Below are 18,443 nucleotides of genomic sequence, written 5' to 3'. Positions count from 1 at the left end.
AGCTCCAACAGTTTCCGATGACTTTTCGCTATTCAGGTCGTTTTTTTGATGGTTTGATTCCTTGGAAGCAGCTCAAAAAAATTTTCGGGGTTGGATTCGACAAAACCAAATCATAATCGGACATTATCAACCACCAAATTTGTGAGTTAGATTTGCTAATCCATTTCTTGAACTCACTGATAATGCTAATGGATTTGGCAACCCCGCAAATTATAAATAACGACAATAATGATTATTTATATCTCGATGGTAAATTAATACATTATATTCTTAATGTTACTGACATGTCTTTAATTGCATAGCATTAGAAGAATCCCGTTAGATGACGAAAGTAAAACGTCGATTTTTCTTTTTTAAATTCCACTAAGAGGATTCAGAAATTTTTTTCGGTTAGCAGAAATTAATGACGAACATTTTCAATGTGTGAGGTTTCCGATAATCGTTTTATTTGAATAATTTGTTCAGGTGTGTGTGTGTATATATATACACGTGAATTTATAGAGCCAAGCCTTCGAAACTACACAGTTTCAATGATGAATAAAATGACATACTGAACGTTTTTGAAAATTATAAACAACTCAGCGAAAATGTAAATGTTGTTGAATTATAAAAAACCGCAAACACCCTCGATTCGTTTATTTAAATTAATACCAAATCCTTCAAGGACTGTCCTCGAGAATCCTCCAAATGAACAACTAGAAACAAATCAACGATTTTATTCAAAACCTTGACTAAAAATCGAAAAAGCAAATAATTAAAGCCGAATTGCTAATCCGAGCCCGCCGCTACCGAACCGTTCAACAGTGCGAAAGACGTATCGGAATTTTTTTAAAAAGGGGCTCTGTTTCCGACGCGCCGCCATCTGGACGAACGGTATCTGTAGTAACTAACGAAAATATGGCGCGACCAAAACCAGTCTGCAGACAACTCCAAATATCCAATCAAAAAGTTGCCTCCACAGGATGATTTCGATCGCAGATTGGAATTTTTCTAGTGGTACCTCGTCAGGATAAACCGCAATTCCAGAATTCCACTTTGTGGATAGAGGAAACAACCCTCAAGCTGAACACTGCGATCAATCGGCAACTCAATTGTGTGAAATCAAATTAAAAACACATATTAGTGGTTTTCTTGAGTGTTTAATGCCGATTAAAAGTTCGGTCGCGCTATAGTGGATAAAACCTGGATATATTACGAAGAAAATTAACGGAAAAGGGGTTAAATTATAACAAAACACCCTTTAATCGATCATAGCGATAAATAAAAATGATATTCAACGGTGAAAGCTGTAAAAAAAGATTAGAAAATCTGTAAATTTCTTGATTCTTCGTTATTTTTACTTTTGATTAGCGTAAGATGGGTAATGATGCGGAAAAATCACTTATATCTATGTTAGGAAAAGGCTAAATTGTTATTTAATGTTTATCTGAAGTACCGAGGCAGTAATTGGATTATAAATTCGAAGCTTTTTCTATTCAGTTCATAGAATGCTTAACGACATTTAATTGGTTAGTGTAAACTTAGTAACACGTAAAAACAATCAATCTAGTACTTTAATAGTGCGAAAAAAAAAAGGATTCTTTCAATCGACACGTTTTTATTGCTTTATATACAGAATATCTTCGGAAAAAAGATAATTCACCCCGATGTCATCACTATTTCATCTTCTGCAAAGCAAATCGTGTGATTGTAGCCTAGTTTTGCCACTGGGACATATTCCAATCCACGTTTTGAGTGCCAGCTCCAAGTAGATCCAGAATAGCCTTGCAAGAGACAACGTCCTTGTTCGTCCTCGATTTCTTTTTGACTTGTATCGTTGTGGTGCCTTTTTACCATGAAATTTTCACACAATCAAGAATTTTTGAGTCTTTACGTCGCTGTGTATGCCAATCCGATTCGAATTCAGCTTCTACAAGATGTTAACACAAACCTATGAGTCACTGTTTCACCAGTAGAAGCACTCAAGATGATCAGAGCCATGGGTACGGTCTCGGGGTCTCATTTTCAGCTTCTAAAATCCTTCCAGATTCCAGAAGGCGCCCAAACGTTTGGTATCATCTTCTTCACGTCGAACGTCTTCTCTTCGAAACCGCATTTTCATTTTACTTCGCAGTTTCTTCAGATACTCAAGTACGAAGGAAAAATCTGAAAAAAAAAAACAAACGGCGCAGCCAAGGGTTGTTAATCACGTAGACCTTCTGTGCCCAATATCCGCAGGAAAGGAAATTATGTAGAAGATCTTCTGTGGAATATGGATCGGGACTTACTCGTCATGGAAAAGCGCTACCGGCGTTTTTCCTTCACTATTTCCTCAAAGAAATCAAAATAAGAAGTTTCGATTTTGCGATTACTGTATGGTGCGTTAATTTCTGCAAGCATTGAATAACTTAATACAAGGCTGTTTAGTTTTTTTTGCACCAAACCGTTTTCTTCGAATAAACCAGTATATAAAAGCGACATTTTTCCTTCAAATTCCTTTTTAAATAAAAAGACAAAGAGATATGTGGCGCGCTGGTTATATTACAACTTGGTAGAAGTACTGAGACAGATTTAAGTGTATCGTTAGCCCTTTATCTAACGTTTCATTCGGAAGTTTAATCCGGTTTTCGAATAAATTACTTTAGATTTAATATGTCTCCTTTTTAACAAACTAGTTTCCATATTTGGTGGAATTACGCATCGGGAATTCATTTTATATAAGATTTACACTTTATTTTGTTATCTTTTTGTACTTATTGGTGATGTTACAACTACAACCGTTTTATTAAGTTTGTAAATCAGTATGAACGAACTTAACCTATATATAAACTTGACATTCGACGTTACCATCTATAAATATCGGTAGATTAATAGTCGTATCGGTACGAAATACGATTCAAAGTTTACAAATATATGTAATACTCCTGTATGGACAGTTGGTATGAAATAAAAACATCCCTACGTTAAGGTACGGACGATATTCATTATCTTTCTCGTTCGAGACACTTTATATATACTGCGCATGCTTGAGAATGCGCAGAACCGATCTGGAACCTCGGGGGATAGAGAAATCGTTGTCATTCCGTCTTTCTTAGTAGGAACAGTTTCCTTTTATAAAAATTGTCGATATAAAACATAAAGTAAACTCTATTTATCATTATATTTTGTCATTTTAGGGATACAAATCGTTTTTAAGTATTAATTCATGCAGATCAATGCAGTATACGCCAGAAATCTATAGAAAAACGACAAACCAGCATTTCTACACTTTATTGACCTCATGAAAGCGTTCGATCGTATCAAAATACCTATCGATATAATCCAAAGGTTACGAAATGTACGATTGGGAAAAAAACAACATCAAACAAGCCCTTCAGAAGCAAATTAAAAGGTCAACTAATGCAACGGAGAAAGTAATTGACGTAGAAGATGAAGTAATAGGAGAAGTAGAAAGAGAAAAACAAACAAAAGCACGAATTCAGATTAGAGGTCGACCGCGAAAGAGGTAGAATGACAATCTAGAGCCAGGATGAGAGAAGATATCGAAGAAGAGTGAACTATCATGGAAGTAAGAAGAAGAGGACTATCGAATTGTCGTTAAGTAATTGTTCAAGCGGTGCCTCATCAGCTTGAATCGCGAAATGCGTTCGGGATAGCTATCAAAAGAACGCGTTTGTACCAAAAACTAATACGAATGAACATTTCTAGGGTTTATTAAGGTCAAAATAGTCAAAATTGGTTAAACCTGTTCCGGAAAAGGCGAAGACAGTTTCTTTGGATGGAAAACTAATAGTGACCGTTGTTTGGTATAGACACATCAATTAAAAGGAAAAAATAAGAAGAAAACCGGATATATAAAGGTAGAATAAGAAAAATCGAGGTTCCATAATAGATCTATCGACTGTTTCTTCTTCGATATCTTCACTCTAGGCTGTCATTCGTGGTCGACCTCTTATTTAAATTCGTGCTTTTGTTTCTTTTGTACTACGACCTTATTCGCTCTTTCTACTTGTCCTTTTACCTCACCTTCTACGTCTCCATAATTGGTTACGCCAATTCCAAGGTAATTACTTTCTCCGTTGCATTATTTGACCTTTTAATTTGCTTCTGAAGGGCTTGTTTGATGTTTTTTCCCAATCGTACATTTCGAAACCTTCGGATTATATTTATAGGTATTTTAATACGTTCGAACGCTTTCAGGATATCAATAAAGTGTAAAAATGTTGGTTTGTCGTTTTTCTATAAATTTCTGGTGTATATTGCATTGATCTGCATGAATTAATACTTAAAAACGATTTGAATCCCTAAAATGACAATATACAATAATCAATAGAGTTTACTTTATGTTTTATATCGACAATTTTCATAAAAGGAAACTGTTCCTACTAAGAAAGACGGAATGACATCGATTTCTCTATCCCCCGAGGTTCCAGATCGGTTCTGCGCATTCTCAAGCATGCGCAGTATATATAAAGTGTCTCGAACGAGAAAGATAATGAATATCGTCCGTACCCTAACGTAGGGATGTTATTTTCTCATACCAACTGTCCATACAGGAGTATTACATATATTTGTAAACTTTGAATCGTATTTCGTACCGATACGTCTATTAATCTACCGATATTTATAGATGGTAACGTCAAATGTCAAGTTTATATATAGGTTAAGTTCGTTCATACTGATTTACAAACTTAATAAAACGGTTGTAGTTGTAACATCACCAACGAGTACAAAAAGATAACAAAATAAAGTGTAAATCTTATATAAAATGAATTCCCGTGTACCGGTTGTCGTATACTGCATCTACGTAGGATTCGATTTCTTGCTACTCATTTTGATAACAATTTTTGTAACGAGTTTTATCACTGGTTTGTTTGTACTGGTTCGTTTAATAATATTTTAGGGGGAATATTCGTAAATTCTCGAGTTAAGATGTTGGTTCCATAGTAAATTTTGTTAAACGAAAATTAAGTATCCAAAATAGCTGAAATTCAATCTATTTTCAAGTCCTTGCAGGTTGCGTTCTCGTAATGCGGATATAAATATTTGAAAATTATCTAAAACATAAAAATATTCCATCTCGTCCGGGTTGACCGTGTTGTTTTAGAATTATGAACGTAGAAACCAATTATTTTCTGTATATGTGGATATAATTCACAAGAGACCAGTCCTGTATGTACGTCTGGGGTCAAGAAGAAGAGATTCTCTTTTTTGACCTTGAAGTCGAAGTGGTCTAAGGTTAACAACAACCGTTCGGCCGAATTTTTTAATTGTACCTAATCGTCATTAAAATTTTATAATATTCATGGTGGTTGGAAAATTAATCAATTCGACTAGAATGACAAAATTTTTGAAAGTCTAATAAAATATAAAATTTGATGATTCGCTAAGCTGCAGATTTGCTGTACGCTTCGAGCTCTGCCTTTCCAACCCCGTTTGGCGTTTGGCAGATGAAAACTCAGGCTTCTTCCAATCTTCAGCACCTAGAGCTGGACGAACTCGCTCTTGGGGTTTGAGACAGTTACAAGACACTTCAAAAATCACGTTTAAGATCTTAGAATATATTAGAGCGCGGTTAGTCGGTAAAAATTGAGGTTAAGATGACAGCAGATGTCATTAACAGGATGGCCAACCGTTCAAAAAGAAGAAACCGCAGTTTCCGTTACAAAAATAACTGTGATTCTTCTGGATTCTTCAACATCTTTGTTTGAACTTTTTACGAAAATATGTCTTCGTGTCAGATGTCAATTTTTCTCATATATTGCATACGAGGGTTGCTAATTAAGTTTGGAAATACGGCAACGTTGATGTGAATATGTCAGATTTGACATTGCCATCAGAAAGTTTGACATTTTTGTGTTGTTTGCAGATATTTGAAACATTCATCTTGGTCTAAAAATGGTAATAAATTTTCGTGTGATGACTTTAGACGTGGATTAAATCAATTGCAGTTTGTCGATTAAATCGCTTCGACTTTTGGTGATGAGGCCCCCTCATGTTTCGTTGGTTTTCCAAATTCAATCGTGGTATCGCTTCGTCGTTGTCCGATTTTGTCCGATTTCGATGATTTTTTTTCAAAAACTTTATTTTTTGTTTTAATCTACACAAAAAACGAACATTTTGGAAACAGAAAAATTGAAAAATGTTTGTTTATTCATTTTTTATTTCACTTAAAGATTTCTGACTTTAAATTTCATTATAAACGCTCTAGAAAATCGAAAAATCATCCGATTTCGATGATTTTTTTTCAAAAACTTTATTTTTTGTTTTAATCTACACAAAAAACGAACATTTTGGAAACAGAAAAATTGAAAAATGTTTGTTTATTCATTTTTTATTTCACTTAAAGATTTCTGACTTTAAATTTCATTATAAACGCTCTAGAAAATCGAAAAATCATCCGATTTCGATGATTTTTTTTCAAAAACTTTATTTTTTGTTTTAATCTACACAAAAAACGAACATTTTGGAAACAGAAAAATTGAAAAATGTTTGTTTATTCATTTTTTATTTCACTTAAAGATTTCTGACTTTAAATTTCATTATAAACGCTCTAGAAAATCGAAAAATCATCCGATTTCGATGATTTTTTTTCAAAAACTTTATTTTTTGTTTTAATCTACACAAAAAACGAACATTTTGGAAACAGAAAAATTGAAAAATGTTTGTTTATTCATTTTTTATTTCACTTAAAGATTTCTGACTTTAAATTTCATTATAAACGCTCTAGAAAATCGAAAAATCATCCGATTTCGATGATTTTTTTTCAAAAACTTTATTTTTTGTTTTAATCTACACAAAAAACGAACATTTTGGAAACAGAAAAATTGAAAAATGTTTGTTTATTCATTTTTTATTTCACTTAAAGATTTCTGACTTTAAATTTCATTATAAACGCTCTAGAAAATCGAAAAATCATCCGATTTCGATGATTTTTTTTCAAAAACTTTATTTTTTGTTTTAATCTACACAAAAAACGAACATTTTGGAAACAGAAAAATTGAAAAATGTTTGTTTATTCATTTTTTATTTCACTTAAAGATTTCTGACTTTAAATTTCATTATAAACGCTCTAGAAAATCGAAAAATCATCCGATTTCGATGATTTTTTTTCAAAAACTTTATTTTTTGTTTTAATCTACACAAAAAACGAACATTTTGGAAACAGAAAAATTGAAAAATGTTTGTTTATTCATTTTTTATTTCACTTAAAGATTTCTGACTTTAAATTTCATTATAAACGCTCTAGAAAATCGAAAAATCATCCGATTTCGATGATTTTTTTTCAAAAACTTTATTTTTTGTTTTAATCTACACAAAAAACGAACATTTTGGAAACAGAAAAATTGAAAAATGTTTGTTTATTCATTTTTTATTTCACTTAAAGATTTCTGACTTTAAATTTCATTATAAACGCTCTAGAAAATCGAAAAATCATCCGATTTCGATGATTTTTTTTTCAAAAACTTTATTTTTTGTTTTAATCTACACAAAAAACGAACATTTTGGAAACAGAAAAATTGAAAAATGTTTGTTTATTCATTTTTTATTTCACTTAAAGATTTCTGACTTTAAATTTCATTATAAACGCTCTAGAAAATCGAAAAATCATCCGATTTCGATGATTTTTTTTCAAAAACTTTATTTTTTGTTTTAATCTACACAAAAAACGAACATTTTGGAAACAGAAAAATTGAAAAATGTTTGTTTATTCATTTTTTATTTCACTTAAAGATTTCTGACTTTAAATTTCATTATAAACGCTCTAGAAAATCGAAAAATCATCTGATTTCGATGATTTTTTCAGTTCGTTTGTTCGTTTTTTTGTGTAGATTATGAAAAAAAAATATAACAACTTCATTTGCTTATTTGGAAAAAAGTTATCAACGATCATACGTGAATGAGTGCATTTTCATGAACATTTAAAGCACTGAAACCAATATAAGTTTTCAATTTTTTTTATTCTCATAATTTTTTTAGTAAATCCGCCGTAAAAACGAAGATTAAAAAAAAAATTCATCGAAATCAGAAGATTTTTCGATTTTCTAGAGCGTTTATGATAAAATTTAAAGTCAGAAATCTTTACGTAAGATAAAAAATGAATAAACAAACATTTTTCAATTGTTCTGTTCCCAAAATGTTCGTTTTTTTGTGTAGATTAACACAAAAAATAAAAATTTTGAAAAAAATCATCGAAATCAGACGATTTTTCGATTTTTTAGAGCGTTTATGATAAAATTTAAAGTCAGAAATCTTTAAGTGAAATAAAAAATGAATAAAAAAACATTTTTCAATTTTTCTGTTCCCAAAATGTTCGTTTTTTTGTGTAGATTAACACAAAAAATAAAGTTTTTGAAAAAAAAAATCGTCGAAATCGGATGATTTTTCGATTTTCTAGAGCGTTTATGATAAAATTTAAAGTCAGAAATCTTTAAGTGAAATAAAAAATGAATAAAAAAACATTTTTCAATTGTTCTGTTCCCAAAATGTTCGTTTTTTTGTGTAGACTAACACAAAAAATAAAAATTTTGAAAAAAATCATCGAAATCGGATGATTTTTCGATTTTCTAGAGCATTTATGATAAAATTTAAAGTCAGAAATCTTTAAGTGAAATAAAAAATGAATAAAAAAACATTTTTCAATTGTTCTGTTCCCAAAATGTTCGTTTTTTTTGTGTAGACTAACACAAAAAATAAAAATTTTGAAAAAAATCGTCGAAATCGGATGATTTTTCGATTTTCTAGAGCGTTTATGATAAAATTTAAAGTCAGAAATCTTTAAGTGAAATAAAAAATGAATAAAAAAACATTTTTCAATTGTTCTGTTCCCAAAATGTTCGTTTTTTTTGTGTAGACTAACACAAAAAATAAAAATTTTGAAAAAAATCATCGAAATCGGATGATTTTTCGATTTTCTAGAGCGTTTATGATAAAATTTAAAGTCAGAAATCTTTAAGTGAAATAAAAAATGAATAAAAAAACATTTTTCAATTTTTCTGTTCCCAAAATGTTCGTTTTTTTGTGTAGATTAACACAAAAAATAAAGTTTTTGAAAAAAAAAATCGTCGAAATCGGATGATTTTTCGATTTTCTAGAGCGTTTATGATAAAATTTAAAGTCAGAAATCTTTAAGTGAAATAAAAAATGAATAAAAAAACATTTTTCAATTGTTCTGTTCCCAAAATGTTCGTTTTTTTTGTGTAGATTAACACAAAAAATAAAAATTTTGAAAAAAATCATCGAAATCAGACGATTTTTCGATTTTTTAGAGCGTTTATGATAAAATTTAAAGTCAGAAATCTTTAAGTGAAATAAAAAATGAATAAAAAAACATTTTTCAATTTTTCTGTTCCCAAAATGTTCGTTTTTTTGTGTAGATTAACACAAAAAATAAAGTTTTTGAAAAAAAAATCGTCGAAATCGGATGATTTTTCGATTTTCTAGAGCGTTTATGATAAAATTTAAAGTCAGAAATCTTTAAGTGAAATAAAAAATGAATAAAAAAACATTTTTCAATTGTTCTGTTCCCAAAATGTTCGTTTTTTTGTGTAGACTAACACAAAAAATAAAAATTTTGAAAAAAATCATCGAAATCGGATGATTTTTCGATTTTCTAGAGCATTTATGATAAAATTTAAAGTCAGAAATCTTTAAGTGAAATAAAAAATGAATAAAAAAACATTTTTCAATTGTTCTGTTCCCAAAATGTTCGTTTTTTTGTGTAGACTAACACAAAAAATAAAAATTTTGAAAAAAATCGTCGAAATCGGATGATTTTTCGATTTTCTAGAGCGTTTATGATAAAATTTAAAGTCAGAAATCTTTAAGTGAAATAAAAAATGAATAAAAAAACATTTTTCAATTGTTCTGTTCCCAAAATGTTCGTTTTTTTGTGTAGACTAACACAAAAAATAAAAATTTTGAAAAAAATCATCGAAATCGGATGATTTTTCGATTTTCTAGAGCGTTTATGATAAAATTTAAAGTCAGAAATCTTTAAGTGAAATAAAAAATGAATAAAAAAACATTTTTCAATTTTTCTGTTCCCAAAATGTTCGTTTTTTTGTGTAGATTAACACAAAAAATAAAGTTTTTGAAAAAAAAATCGTCGAAATCGGATGATTTTTCGATTTTCTAGAGCGTTTATGATAAAATTTAAAGTCAGAAATCTTTAAGTGAAATAAAAAATGAATAAAAAAACATTTTTCAATTGTTCTGTTCCCAAAATGTTCGTTTTTTTGTGTAGATTAACACAAAAAATAAAAATTTTGAAAAAAATCATCGAAATCAGACGATTTTTCGATTTTTTAGAGCGTTTATGATAAAATTTAAAGTCAGAAATCTTTAAGTGAAATAAAAAATGAATAAAAAAACATTTTTCAATTGTTCTGTTCCCAAAATGTTCGTTTTTTTTGTGTAGATTAACACAAAAAATAAAAATTTTGAAAAAAATCATGGAAATCAGATGATTTTTCGATTTTCTAGAGCCAAATAAACGAGGGGACCGCGAAAGTATAAAATTACCAAAATTAAAAGTTTGTTAACTAACCTAACCTAACTTATCGGTTTAATCGAAACGCCGATACAAATTCAAAACCTTCTTTACGCCAAATATTTCTTATTATAAAAATCCCGTTGTAGGTACCATCCGAACAACCTAACATAATATTTATATTAATAATGGATTAAAATTAACAAATAATAAGAATCGCCGAAACGGTGACACCTCTTAAAAAACCAGCACAACGAAGCAGGTGTTTACTTATGTGTCCGCGTATGCCTGACTATATGACATTCACTTGAATCAGTCACCGTGGGAAAACGGTGCACCTAATTGCGTATGCTCCGTCTGTGCTTTAACTCGAGACATCGGACTTGCATTCGAGAGAACTTGCGACGTTGCCAAATTCATTAGTTGTACCTCAAAAATGATACGAAACATCAGTAATTCTATATATTTATTTGTATTGGAAAATATATAATAATATCGTCGAATAATTAAAATATTAATCTGTCATCATGATTTTTCATAATCTAAAGCTGATTCTTATTCGGCTATCAATGATCTAATGTGATAATTGATCCTAAATATCAGACTCGTAACTTATCAAATCAATTTAGACAATCCCGAAAGTGGGATTGAGATCTGGTAATTTGGTTGACTGTTTTAACTAATAATTTATTTACTTTTACGCATTCTGTTTACGTACAATTGGACCTAGGTTACTTATATATAATGAGTGTCTTTGTAATTTGTGCCTACTTGTATATTTCTGTGTAAATTCGACGTCGATAATATTTTATCGAGATTTTTCTATAATCATTTAACTATTTTCTTCTATGGACTCTAGTCTTATGGGCGAGAATTACGATCACAATAAACAAAGGTCGTTAATTACTTAAATTTACTATACAGAGTGTCCCACGACGAGTTGAAACTATCTATATATGGCAAAATACTTGTAGTAAAATCATGAAAATTTCTACATTTGGGTTTTCGGTGACGATCTTTTTAACTAAAATATTTTCAATGATGTCCGACTTCCGGTAGAACCGGAAGTCGACTATAACTTTGTTATTTTAAATAGAACACCCTGTATATTAATATATTTTTGAAATCTACGTAAAATTTTAGCACACTTTCGTCTAAAAACTTTTTTCGGAAAATGTATACTTTTTGAGTTATTAATTTTTTTATAAAAAATTTAACTCTTACAAATTATTTTTTTACGAAAACACCATTAAATATATAAAAATGATTTTTATTCAATTGCTTTAAGCAAGGTCAGACGTATTTGAATCTATGTTGAAAAATTTTTCATTTTATACAGGGTGTGTCACATCCACTATGTATTTACAGCAAATTTACATAATCTTCGTTATTAAATTGAGTATCGACAATTGACAAATGACAGTTAAATAAGTGTCATTTATTACAAAGCCTACTAAATGTATTTATATATATATATATATATATATATATATATATATATATATACAGTTTTTCTTTCCTTGTTTTTTTTTTGTTTTCTAAGTTCGTCCTCAATATATCTGCTGTATTAATTGTTCTTTTCCCATTCTCATCCACAAACCGTTCCATATTTGGTTAAAACCTTGATAGTATCATTAAAAGATGGCGCGAAGTTGTTTTAAAAATAAACGGATGCGATTGTTTTGTGTAATAAAAGTTTTTATTGTTTTTTTTTTAACTCACATTATACAGTTATCTTCATATCTTCCTATTCATAAACTTATATTGAGAATAAAATCACGAAGAATTAATTATTAATGTCCATATTGGGATATTGCTAGCGCAGAAAAATTTTTTCACTTACATGTTTAAGGTTAGAATAGAAATTTTAATTAAACGGGAAACTTACGGTATTAATTAACTTAGTTACAATATAAATTAAAAAAAAAATGCTTTATATTATAGTACAGCCCTTTTTGTCGTGATCTCAAATGCCTATTCCGTAAATTATTTAAGTTATAGTCCGTTCATACATCGGTTAATCCAAAATCGTACAATTTATTATGAATAATTGACAGTTTTCGATCTTTTTATACAAAATTATACAATTTTTCGATACATTTCTATCCATCGAACAACCTCTTAAGATCAGAGAACAGGAAAAAGCGCTGAGAAGTAGATCTGGATAATACAGTGGATGTGTTAGCAATTTCAAGACCAATTCATGTAATTCAACCAACGTTTCCGATGATTTATGACTTGATGCATTATCTTGAAGGTCCGGAGACAAAAAAAAGTCGTCCTGGGTAAGATCTGGATAATACAGTGGATGTGTTAGCAATTTCAAGACCAATTCATGTCATTTAACCAACGTTTCCGATGATTTATGACTTGATGCATTATCTTGAAGGTCCGGAGACAAAAAAAAGTCGTCCTGGGTAAGATCTGGATAATACAGTGGATGTGTTAGCAATTTCAAGACCAATTCATGTCATTTAACCAACGTTTCCGATGATTTATGACTTGATGCATTATCTTGAAGGTCCGGAGACAAAAAAAAGTCGTCCTGGGTAAGATCTGGATAATACAGTGGATGTGTTAGCAATTTAAAGACCAATTCATGTCATTTAACCAACGTTTCCGATGATTTATGACTTGATGCATTATCTTGAAGGTCCGGAGACAAAAAAAAAATCGCCTTGGTTAAGATCTGGATAATACAGTGGATGTGTTAGCATGGACAAATCCTTCCAGCCACCGTTTGCGTCTTTCTACTGGTTTGGAGTTGATTAATCACGTGTAATCTACTCGATTGGACTTGTATGTGAAATTATAGAGCCATATTTGAGTGAATTCGAAAACTAGGTGATTATTTCTATTTTTTAAGTAACTTATACAAAGTTAAACATGCTTTTAAAACTTTGTTTCAACATATCTACACTTTCGCATACTTCCAACGAACCCTGTATATTAATTTAGAAATAACTACGTCTCTAATAGAACGTCTAATAAACTTTAGAGAGTTAATCACTAGATTTGTTGAGTAATACCGATACAAGTCGAACGATTTAGAATAAATTATAACTGTAAATTCATGTACTCAATATTGAAGCTTGTCCGCGAATAAACAACTCGAAAATATATGATTAGAATGTCTATAAAAGTTGTTTGGTATTTAATATGTTTCCGTTATCGTTGATAATGATTATAGTTTTGTAAAATTTGATATATTCGTAATGAAAGGTTTGCCGGCTTTATTTTTCTTGCCGTAGGTGCCAAAAATCGAACGGGTACAAATCCGTGAATTATACCGTCGGTTAGACGGCGATTACTGGTACTACTGGTGGTAGTTCAAACCACTTTTCCAAATGGTTCACATTTTTACAATATCATATGAGGTTTTAGGTACAAAAATTGAAGATTTGTACTTCATAGTTGATGAAATCGACGATGTGACGATTGATAAACTAGAACGCGCATTTAGACTCGAACAAAACACATTTTTCGGGTATATAAACTAACTTAAACACCTCAGAAAATCCATTTCTATTCTATTTACTTCTTAAATCACGAAATGACAAAATAAATGACGTAGCTATGGAAAAAAAAGTATAAGTAGACAACTTTTCGAGCGCCCCTGGTAATTTTCTCACGATCCCGAGATCCTAAAACTTGTTAAATATCGTAAAGCGTTTGGATACTTTAGAAAGGAAACTAACCGATCGTTGTTTTTGGTCAATGAGCTGCGGAAACCATTCATAAATAATGCAATTAACGTCATGGTCAAAATAATGAAGCATGCATAAATGCATTTGCGTGGTTGCTAAATGTTCGCTAATACGTACGGACGTAATACCAGATGGAATAAATAATAGTGATAATAATAATAATAAAAAAGATCCCATTGTGGTGACATAAACGATCGAGGTGTTATAGTTTCACGGAATTGTTAGGATTTTAACATTCGATAAATGTTGAATACGAACCAAGCCGGAATCGACGACGAGCATACTAATTGTTAATTTCTTAGTTGTTCAACAGGGGCGTAGGAGCCGTTTCAAACAATGTACAAATCTCCAGGTCTTTCCGAAATGAATCTCCAAGTGGTAAAGCAACTTTGGAAACTACGGCAACAACGATCGGTTCTGTAAGACCAAAACCGAAGATCGGCGGACACCAGGATGAGAGGATATTGGTAAAAATGGAAGGAAAAGAAAAAATGGATCGAGGTATCTCTGGTCCGTAAGCCAAAATTCCACCAACGACTGAAGAAGAGGCCTGAGGTTAATTCATTGGCCAGAAATAATATTTCGGGATACCATCAATCGTATTTGAAGAGATTTCTTGCTTGGGTCCTCAACAACTACTTTAGTAGAGTCTAGAGCAATCGCACTGGACAAATCGAAGAGTTTTGACAAGGTTTGGTATGTCAACTTTCTTTGGGTGCTAAGGGCGCGTCTTTCCCGAGCAGTATAACCTACAGAAGTCCAAGATAAATATCCCAAACGAAAGGCACACCCTTTTGTACATCGAAACGAAAGGAAAGCGTTTGAATCTTCAAAAGATGTTGTTATTGTTTGGGATAGGAATTTCCAAGTGTGAAATTTTGCGTTGGTCAAATTTGACGCCAAAATCACTACATTGGACGTACTGAAGTCCGTAGCTAGCTGAGGAACAAACTTTTGTTCATCAGATAATGACATAAACCAAAATAACTTTCAATTAGAAGGATTTAAATTAAAAAAAAAAACAATTACAATCAATAATTTCCATATTTATATAATTTCTTTACTTTTTGGACTAAAAATTAAGATTTAATATAGATTTAGATCCACTTACCGTCCAACGGAATGTAAAAGGCAACACCAGCTTTCCCCTATCTGGATCTGTTAAGGTAAACGAATCCTTCCCGATGACGTGGCTGGAGGTATTCCCGAAGGAACACAATCCGTTGCTGGTCACGTTACTCTGGTATTCTTTTAAGCAAAGTCTGAAAAACGTCTGACAAGGAACCGAACAACGATTGGTGACAGGCGACCGGGTACCGCCACCGCAACATTCTCCGTTCGAAAGTTCGCTACGCGGATTAGACATTTCCAGAACTTGGAGTTCGAATATTCCGGAAGCATGCGTTCGCTGAAACAAGGAAAACCGTCAAAAATCCGTCTACAATAGATTGAAATCGAGTTTATTACTTATTACTTTGCCTAATCAGCTGAAAGGTTTTTGCTTTCTTGGAGGCGGGTTCCTCAAATGATTTTCATAGTGGTTAGACCATGATCGATAATTTTTGATACCAAAGAAAAATAACAATAGTATGAAACCCATTGGAAACGCAGAGAAATGTGGTAAAAATGAATTACTGGCGTCTTGAATTCGGGAATGAGTTTTTTAAGGGTCAAAAATGATCTCGATTTTTGGCGAAACTACAAGTCTTATGGAAAAAAGTTAAATAGCAAAGTTGTAGGTAATAAAAAGCTCTACAGCTTTTGTATTCGCAATTTTTTCACATAACCTCAAAATTCGTGTTAAAAATTCGAAAAATCCACGGTGGAAATATGAGTTTTTTCAAAAAGTTAGCGTGCTTTCTGTTGGCTGGAATCTCTATTTTCCGATCGCGCAAAAAAATATATTATAGTGAATCTTCTCAGAAAATGGCGAAAAAAAAATCGAAAATTGTTTTTTAACATTATATACAATGTAAATCGAAATATTCTGTCACAACAGTACCTGCAGCTAATTCAACTAAAAAAAAAATGGAAAATTTAGTCGTAGAAAAACCTCAGACATTATTTCAGACAAAACCATAAAAAAATACACTATTTTTATCAAGAAAAATTTTTATTTATCGAAAGAAAATATAATAAAAACGTTAACGGACAGATTACAGCCACAACGATTTTCCTGTAAACTGTAGAAGATGTTGATACCGGAAAAATTGGTCTTTTGGACTTTTTGAATTATTTATAGAGGCTTCAACACTGGTCTGAATACGTTTGTATTCCATTCATCACCAGTGAAACACGAAAAAAAGTACCAAACCGCTAAATCGAAAAACCTAACCTATTGTTATGTCAACGTCAATGTCAAATATCAATTTTTGACAATTCACTCGCAATTAACTGTCAAATGATTAAGATATAGATAAAGATCGAAATATCTTTAGGTATAGGGAATGATATTTACACAAATACAAGGTGATTAACTCGAAAAAAAAATTAGAAAATAATGTTTAGTATTTTGATTCAATTTGTATCAGATTATTTGTAACTAATTAAATATTCGCAACTTTATATTAGTGCAATTGCGAAGTCAAATTGTTTCAAAATGTGCAATAAAATATAGGGTGTTTCATAAAAAAAACAATGTATTTTTGATATGGTACAACATTCTAGTAAGATTGTGAATGATTTTATTGATTTCAAAATGTAATTTTAGCTATTAGCCCCTCGAATTTTCAAATTAATATCTCAAAAAATCAATTTTCGAATGTCATTTTCTAATTGGTCGGAAAAAATCGGCGACTTCTTGTATTAAATGTATTGAAAGAGATCGAATTGAATGTTTTTTTTTTCTATTAAAATGTTTATATTTTAAAAACTTCACGTTTCAACCCCGTCTTTAATCAATTCTTCGTTCCCAACAAAAGAAATATCATAAGAAATAATGAATAGAAGTAGTGATCCTTTCTTAATAATGTTTTCTAAAACCGCCGCACATTAAGCTCGACCACAAATCGAAACCGAACAAAAACAGATACAATTTCAAAATCATTTAATTCTAAAAAATATCTTTCCTTAGATATAGCTCAGCTATTACTTTTTGTAGGAAGTACTAAAGTTGAGAGATTCAACAGAGACGGATTTTCATCTGATGTGTCAGAATAAGGCAAAATCGGAGCCAAAACTAACGAACCGCGTTGATAAAATTACTCACCAAAATATTGCATTTAGCCGATTCATTTATTCGATACGTACAAGCGTAATACGAAAAGAATTTTCATCATCTACAAGATTGGTCTCAGAAGTAACTGATCTGACCAATTGTTTGGTCAACCGTCAACCGTAAAAGGTGGATTAGATTACTTAATTCATTATCCACAGTAAAATATTGGGAAGCGGAGTTTAAACGACCTGCAAGGACCAGCATCGCAGTGGACGACCAAACGAAGTGACTACACCAGAAAACCCGCATATCAACTAAAAATTTTAACATCAGAAAGCTGTGTACAAGATGGATGCCGCGTTTGCTCATAATGGAACAAAAACATCGATTTTTTTTGCATCCTATTCGCCAGATTTAGCCCTTTCGGATTATTTTATATTCCCAGACTTAAGAAAATTGATCGGTGGTCAAAGATTTACCAAAAATGTGTATGGAACTTATTGAACGGATCTAAAAGATAGATCAAGTCAAATAATGAGTCTAATTGTATCTCAATATGCTTAGAAAGCTTCGTCAAATGTATAAACGTGTTGTAAACCTTGGTTGTCACTGATGACAGATCAAAGCTACCTCGTGGCAAAGTGGTAGATGTCGCCCAATCGCAACGGCCATTTAGATACCACCTCATCGGATTTAGGCGACGCGAATTCACCCTAAGGGTTCCAAGTTTCGTCTCTGTGTCGATCCAACACTTTCTAGACCAAAAATTTTAATATATCGCCACGTATTTATATGTTTGTGCCGTTCAAAAGATCTCGAAGATAGAGACAGCAAGATATGGAAGCTTGTTCGAACGGCTGGAGGAAATGAATTCATTTTAATATTTTCTCTATGGTTTCAACACAATTTCCGCTTTGTTGCTTGTCCGTAACTCGTAATTAAAGCAAGCAAGCGTGTGAACGACGTCTTAGACTCAAGAACGTTCGCTAGTTTTCGGGATTAGTGTGAGAGTAGCTTAACATTATGAATTGTGTTAAATCACGTCGATGGGTTCGGTAAACGGGAATTTCTAGGCTCGATACTGACCTGATTTTGAAAAAAAACTGTA

At 31.4% G+C, this 18,443-nt stretch overlaps 1 protein-coding gene across 1 annotated transcript in view; it reads right to left on the bottom strand.

Moving 5' to 3' along the window:
* The window catches only part of LOC130896403 (protein jagged-1b), a 203,357-nt gene that overhangs the window by 160,447 nt on the left and 24,467 nt on the right, over positions 1-18,443 (bottom strand). Inside the window, exon 2 of the mRNA XM_057804457.1 lies at positions 15,290-15,586. Coding sequence (XP_057660440.1) covers positions 15,290-15,586 — 297 coding nt within the window. The remainder of the gene's footprint in view (positions 1-15,289; positions 15,587-18,443) is intronic.

Source organism: Diorhabda carinulata, chromosome 7, assembly GCF_026250575.1.
Source record: "Diorhabda carinulata isolate Delta chromosome 7, icDioCari1.1, whole genome shotgun sequence".
NCBI classification, from domain to species: domain Eukaryota; kingdom Metazoa; phylum Arthropoda; class Insecta; order Coleoptera; family Chrysomelidae; genus Diorhabda; species Diorhabda carinulata.
Note: the sequence above shows the minus strand (reverse complement) of the source record. Positions and strands in the feature narration are given on the sequence as shown.